Source organism: Cajanus cajan, chromosome 4 (genome assembly GCF_000230855.2).
Source record: "Cajanus cajan strain Asha chromosome 4, NIPB_CcT2T_4, whole genome shotgun sequence".
In the NCBI taxonomy this organism is placed as follows: domain Eukaryota; kingdom Viridiplantae; phylum Streptophyta; class Magnoliopsida; order Fabales; family Fabaceae; genus Cajanus; species Cajanus cajan.
The window spans coordinates 22989176-22997206 of NC_138520.1; the positions used below are offsets into that span (position 1 = coordinate 22989176).

The 8031-nt window shown below is 37.8% G+C and overlaps 1 protein-coding gene across 1 annotated transcript; it reads right to left on the reverse strand.

Moving 5' to 3' along the window:
• Window positions 1-6220: 6220 nt before the first annotated feature.
• Window positions 6221-6691, reverse strand: LOC145957245 (uncharacterized). The gene has a single exon (XM_083073466.1). The coding sequence runs from the start codon at window positions 6689-6691 to the stop codon at window positions 6221-6223; it is 471 nt and encodes a 156-aa protein (XP_082929592.1).
• Between the last annotated feature and the right edge of the window lie 1340 nt (window positions 6692-8031).

An 8031-nucleotide genomic window follows, 5' to 3' on the forward strand; every position in this document is an offset into this window, starting at 1 on the left:
CAGGTAATCTCCTTGTCAAGACACTCAGACTGATTATGACCAACACGTCCACACTTCCAGCATCTTCCTGAAGGAGTGGACACAGACTCTCCAACACTTCCAGTAGCACTAACAGTGGATCCTCTAGTAAGGGACTTGCTTTTATTAGCAGCAGCTTTACTCCTTTGAAATCTATTAGAAGTAGAGTAAGGCTTACTCCTACCCGAAGTACTAGAACTTACAGCACGGATAGGACCTCCAACTCCTTTATAGAAAACAGCACGAGCACGGTTGTCACGATCATAAATACTGCACTTATTGACCAGAGTGGGAAAGTGATATATCTCCTGATAGTTAATTGCAGTTTTCACTTCAAGACTCAGACCATTTATAAATTTTATGCATTTAGCCCTTTCACCACCCTCACCATGGTAGTGGGTACAATAACGGACCAAAGCATCAAATTTGGCAGCATACTCTGCTACTGTGTCGTTCCCTTGATTCAGCTCAAGGAATTCCATTTCTTTTCGACTCCTCACATCATCCGGGAAATACTTCTCAAGGAAAGCTTTCTTAAAGTTGTCCCAATTCAAGTGCACCCCTCCATCGATCATCCTCCGAAGTGCTCCTTCCCACCAAAAGTGAGCATCAGCAGTTAACATGAAAGTGGCCAACTTCACCTTCTCAGTAAGGGGACAATCCATGACATTGAAGATCTTCTCAATCTCAGTTAGCCAATTCATAGCAGCATCTGGGTCATATCCTCCTTTAAAAGTAGGTGGGTGATTTCGTTGAAATTGCTCCAACCAGTTAGGAGCGACCTCAACCCTATTGTTATTATTCATAGCTTGTGCTAATGCTTGAAGAGCATCAGCAATCGCACGATCATTTCTACCAGCCATAGTCTAAGAAAATAATACAATTAATAAACATAATCAATCATCATACTAGCATACCAACAAGTTTCACAATCAATTCAATCCATCATTCATCAAACAAATAAGCATAGTAAACTCAAAACTCATGGTCAATTGGATCGACCTGCTCTGATACCACTAAATGTGACACCCTCTACCCCATCATTAATACACAATAAATGTAAAGAAAAATTTCTTTTTTTTCTTTTTGAGTAAATAAAATTTTTCGTAGTTGACAACATCTTTCATGTATAAAACAAATGTTTCAATATCATAAGGTAGAAGATTCACATTCGTAACTCATAAATCATAGAAAATCATCTTGTAAGTATCAAAATTCAAGAGATCATATAAAAAGAAAATATAGATTAATTCCAGCAAAGGTGGCAGTGCCTCCTAGTTAGGAATTAATTTATAACTTTAAAATCATATAATAAAATAGTATAACAAAGATGTACATTTTGGTCTTTTCTCAAGAACGTTCAAAATTACATAAGAAGAGAAAATTAAAGCTTTTAAAACAATAACATCCCAAAAAACAAGCCTAGCTATGCCTGATGTCACATCCTATCAGAGCATGCCCCACTGAAGCCTTAAGCCTCATCACCAACATCCCCATGATGCTGATCATCTGCAACACAATTTAAAACATATACAAAAACAACAAGGGAGTGAGAAACATCTCACTCAGTTTCAGGTGCAGAAATAAAAGTTAGATAGCACACACACACACACAACAAATATAAGTCACATGTAAAACATACACATACATCATCAATATCACATATATACTCATTTATCATGCTATAATGTCATGGACTCGACTCATAAATGCATGCATGTGGCGCCATACGGAAGATTCACAATTCATCATTGGTGACCCTAAGGTACACCTGGTTACATCACTGGTGACCCTAAAATACACCTTGTTAGCATGTTACATCGTGGGTGACCATAAGGTACACCTGATTAGCATATTACATCGTGGGTGACCATAAGGTACACCTTATTACATTGTGGGTGACCATACGGTACACCTTATTAGCATATTACATCGTGGGTGACCATACGGTACACCTTATTAGCATGTTACATCGTGGGTATGCGGCCTCAGCGGCACACCTGGAGTAATATATGCATATGATGCATGTCATACATTCATAATCTCATGGACTCAACATTTAACTTATTACAGAATTTCATTTAATACATCATGTCATTATTCTTCATATTCTCATAATCATAACTTGTCTCAATAGTCCATTCTTAGGTCTCATGTCTTTTGTCCATATTTCACAAGGTCATGTCATCAATACTCCTCATAAGGTCCGCACAGGTATTCACAGAGAGCATTCTTGTTAATATTAAAACTTATTTATTTATATCATTAACTTCATATTCATTTATTACTTTCAACAAAGAACAAAGTAGAGTAAATAGAAAATCAAACAGAACAACGACACCTTCAACAAAGAACAAAATAGAGTAAATAGAAAATCAAACAGAACAACGACACCTTCAACAAAGAACAAAGTAGAGTAAATAGAAAATCAAACAGAACAACGACACCTTCAACAAAGAACAAAGTAGAGTAAATAGAAAATCAAACAGAACAACGGCAAGGGATTGGGGGCCAATCTGACAAACAACTATCCAACAATTATCCCCACACCCCTGAGCGAGGTTCTCACTCCCCCCTTACCTGGATAAACAAGAGTTGAAACTTGGGCAGGACCTCCTCCTCTGGATCCCCTCTTTTCTTTTCCTTCTCTCTTTCTTTCTTTCTTTCTTTCTCTCTCTCTCTTCTCTTTCTCTCTCTATGATTTCACTTTCTTACTCTGTATAAAATTTTCACCCCCCTTCCCTTATTTATAGGCAATCTGACGCACCCGGAACGGCCCGTACTGATTTCAGAACTGCCCGTTCCGGATCCTTCAAACATGGGCAAATTTTTCAACTGGAACAGCCCGTTCCAAAATCGGAACGACCCGTTCCCAAAAAAGTAGAACGGGCCGTTCTGAAACCAGAACGGCCCGTTCTCAATCTAAGCAGAACGACCCATTTTCCCTCCAGAACGGCCCGTTCTCCATACTAGAACGGCCCGTTCCAAGGCCGTTCTGCAACAACAAAAATAATACATTTTTAATGCTTGGAACGGCCCGTTCCATTTTTGGAACAGCCCGTTCCAAGTTACCAAATTACCCCTATAACTTTAATAAATTTACGAAAATACCTTTAATAATATAATAATAATAATAAAATAATAAAATAAAAGTTGGGTGTTACATTTGCAAACCAAGTGATAGACTATGGCCAAGGCCAAGGAATCCAAGAGGTGATATCTTAAAAGAACCAAGAGGAATGGGATGATCATAAAGACCTTTTTCATATATTTTGTACATAGTTCCTTTGTATAGGTCTAATTTTGCCTTTGTATTTGTGAGGCGCTTTACTTGCTTTTAATTAGTGATTGTATATTGGTTTTAGGGTGGGTTACTTGGAGAGTTTAACTCCATTTAATCTCCCTAGTTGATACATTCATTTTTTATTTTTTTCAGTAGGAAAAAAGGGGTGACATTTAGCAATGCTTGAGGGTGTGACTAGTAATTGGGCCAGAACTGGGCCTATGCAAAATTTTGCATATTGGACTCATTTTGCTCCTAATTTTTCATAGATTTGATTTAGCTAGGTTTCATCATCATATGATGAACCTAACTAAACCAAATCAAATATTTTTGAATTAAATCATGGAGCATTTTAGAGCCTTGGCCGCCTAGCCTCCTTCCTTGTTCTTGGCTAAAATTCACTAAGTCCTCCTTCAAGTTTTGAAGCTTCTCCTCCAAGTTTCTAAACCTTGGTAGGTTAGGCTGATCTTACCATGGTACTTAAGTGAACCATGGTCAAGGTTAGCTTCTCTTACAAGTTTTATAAACCATGGATGGTTAGCTACACCTTACCATGGTTCCTAGTGAACCATGGTTAAGGTTAGCTTCTCCTAGAAGCTACCTCTCCCTATATATTTGTAAATCCCTCTCCTGTAATCACTTTTGAACATTTTTAGAAATAGAAATCTGATTTCTTTCTCATTCAAGAGTCTTATAAACCGTAGAGAACTCTCTCTCTAAGGTTTCTATCAAAGTTTCTTCAAACTTTGCCTTGGTTCCTCAAGCTTCCTTCACAAGCTAGGAAGTAACCGAACCTACTCCATTGCTTCTCCACCATTGGAGAATACTCCAAGGTGATTCCGCCACCTCAAGGAGTTCAACCTCAAGAACATTTCGGTCCTTGCATGGAGAACTTGGAAGAACAAAAATCTTCTCCAAGTGTTTCCATCACCAAGGAGTGGGGGAAGGAACATAAACAGTTAACAAATGTTCATCAGGAAAATCATCCTGAATAGGCAAAGTCTTCTCACCCTCAACTCTCTCAATCCTACTGAGATGGTCAGCCACCAAGTTTTGTGCTCTGCTTCTATCACGGATGTCCAAGTCAAACTGTTGAAGCCAGAGCATCTATTTGATCAACATAGGCTTTGAGTTAGCTTTTTTCAACAGGTACTTTAGAGCTGCATGATCTGTAAAAACAACGACACGAGAACCATGCAAATATGATCAAAATTTATCAAGTGCAAAAACAATAGCTAAAAGTTCCTTTTTCGTGGTCGTGTAATTTTCTTGAGCAACATCTAATGTCCTGGAAGCATAGTATATCACCCTAGGCAATTTATCAACCCTTTGTGCTAAGACAGCCCCCAGTGCATAATTTGAATTATCGCACATCAGCTCAAAGGGAACTGTCCAATCTGGTGCCTGAATGATAGGAGTGGTGGTCAAGGCTTTCTTGAGGCAGTCAAACGCCTCCTTGCACCTGTCATCAAAATTGAATTTAATATCCTTCTAAAGCAAGATGGATAGTGGCTTTCTTGCTGAAGTCCTTAATGAAGAACCTGCATGGCCAAGAAAAGATTGCACCTCTCGCACGCAAGAGGGATAAGGCAATTGTGCAATAATAGATCTATTCAAAACTCTATCCAACTATCAAAACAAGTGTCAAAAGAGGATCCATAAATAGTAAAATCATCCATAAACACCTCTATGCAATTTTCAAGAAAATCGCTAAAAATACTGAGCATGCACCGCTGGAATGTGCTAGGGGCATTGCATAGGCCGAAGGGCATCCTCCTGTAGGCAAAAGTGCCAAAAGGGTAGGTAAATGTGGTCTTTTCCTGATCCTCAAGAGTAATATGAATATAAAAATAACCAGAGAAACCATCAAGAAAACAGTAATGAGATTTACCTGCCAGACGCTCAAGCATCTGATCAATGAAGGGTAGAGGAAAGTGATCCTTCCTTGTCGCTTGGTTGAGCCTCCGGTAGTCAATACAGACTCTCCAACTAGTGGGTATGAGCTCATCCCTTTCATTCTTAACAACAGTGAGGCATGTCTTCTTGGGGACCACCTGGACTGGACTCACCCACTAACTGTCTGAAATAGGATAGATGATTCCAGCCTGTAGAAGCTTGGTCGTCTCTTTCTTTACAACGTCCAAAATCATCGGGTTAAGTCTCCTTTGAGGCTGTCTCACTGGTTTAGCTCCATCCTCCAATAGTATCCTATGCATGCACGTGGACGGGCTAATGCCAGGAATGTCTGCCATGGTCCAACCAATTTCCTTCTTGTGCTTCCGGAGCACATGCAACAACCAATCCTCTTGATCAACATCAAGGGAGGTGGATATGATCACAGGAAATCTCTCATCATCCTCCAAGTAAGCATACTTGAGGTTCTCTAGAAGAGGCTTTAACTCTGGTGTGGGTGCTGGCTGAACATCGGAAGGAACCAAAGAAGGGAGAATGGGTTCCGTAGCCTGTACCTCAACCTGCAAGTCAGATTCTTTTGTACTTCCTGCAACATGGTTAGTGCATTCTGACTCTATAAAATCAAGACCAAGAGGTACAACACCCAAAGTATCAAATTTAGATGCATCATCACAATCAAGATGACTCCCAAATTGAGATTCAGACTCAGACTCAATGCATGAAAGGCAGCTATATAGATCAAATAAGAATGAATGTTTCTTAGCATGAGAATAATCAAAATCATGAATGTGCTCATCAACTAGATCATCAATCAATTCAACACGAAAAACAGAATGAGCTTCAGAAGGAAATTTCATGGCATCCAAAATATTAAAATGAACAACAATATCACCAAATTCCATAGACAAGGTACCAGCATATACATCAATCTTGGTACGGGCTGTTTTCAAAAATGGTTTACCCAAAATGATTGGGACAGAACCATGGGAGAATCCCTCCTCCATATCAAGAACATAAAAAATCTGCAGGAAAAATAAGTTCACCAACCCGAACGAAGACATCTTCTACAAAACCTGTAGGGTGGGCAACACTCCTATTAGCCAACTGAATGACCAAACCCGTAGGTTGTAAAGGTCTAACAGATAGAGATTTAAAAATGGACAGAGGCATGACATTAATTGAAGCTCCTAAATCAAGCATGACATTTTCAAATTTACTGTTACCAATAATGCAAGGTATACAAAATGTACCTGGGTCTTTACATTTTTCAGGAATGTATGGAATAGATTTACTTATGAGAGCTGAGACATTTCTGCCCATGCTGATTCGCTCATTGCCTTTCAGCTTCTTCTTGTGGGTGCACAACTCTTTCAAGAACTTAGCATATCTGGGAATTTGCTTGATGGAATCCAACAAAGGTATGTTCACCTCCACCTTCCTGAAGGTCTCCAATATCTCTTTATCCACTTCTTCCATCTTTTTGCTTGGAATTAATTTTGGTGGAAATGGAAAAGGGATAGGAGGCTGCAAGTCGCCACTGTGTGCACTGAAAGAAGGTCCACCTGTATTTGAATTTCTGCTACTGTTAGAAAAGAATGGCTCAATCCAAGAGGAGGGGATGAATTGGATTCTATGACACTTTAAAAATTTTCAAAGTTTTTAGGATCTTTATTTCAATTCAAACTTTTCTAAAATGAATTTTCAAAGAAGTTTCTTAAAGACTTGTTAATGAAGAATGAATCCTATATGCTTTCTTGATCTACCAATTATAAGATTCAAGGTTAAGAACAATATGTAATACTTTGATTCAGTTCAAACCAATGTTGCTCATGCAAACAAGTTAATCAAGCACAATCTTTTCCACATACAACCAAGATACTACACAAAGTAAAAGATAAGAGTAAGAGAAGATTGCACAAGTCTTTTATCCTGGTTCAGCCACCTCACATGTGACCTACATCCAATCCTCAATCATAACCTGATAAAGATTTTTTCCACTATCTTAATGAAGAAGTTTTACAAGCATACCACACATGCATATACTCCTACATTCAAGATAACCACTTTCTTGACCTCAAGAAAGCACCCCTTATAGAAACCCACTACAAGAATTCCTTACCACTTGAGAAACCTACTCAAGATTTTACAAATATTCACAAAGAATTAAGGAATGAATTCACCTGGAATTCAGAAGCAAATCTTAATCTTTTTCCTTTCAAGAATGTGATGATGATGATGATCTTTTCTCAAAGTATTTCAAAAACGTTTTTCTTCTTGGTTTCACAAAGAAAACTCTCCAAGATTTTCACAAAGACTTCACAAACACGTTTTTCTAATTTTGATTCTAAATTCTAACTCTGTTCTGAAGTTTCAAAATGGTCAGACTATTTATAAGTTTTTCAGAACCAGATAATTGATTATTTTAAAGAATAATCGATTATTTTGTTTTTCATGATTTCTGGAAATCAACCAAGAAAAATTTAATCGATTATTTTGTTGGATAATCGATTATTCCAGAGATTCATTTATGGGATAATCGATTATTTCACAAATAATCGATTATTGCAGCAAGGTATCCTTTTTACCTGTTACTGGAAAAATCGATTATATTTAATGATAATCGATTATTTTGAGTTAGTTTTCAAAACTCTATTTTAAGTCTCAAAATAACTTTTTAACCTTTTAAACTCATCATCATACACACCCCTAATCAGATTAGATACAAATTAGCTCATGCACAAAGCACACACAACAAATAAACTCAATCAAAGCAATATATAAGCTACTCCTATTACATAACATTTTCCTTTGACTTT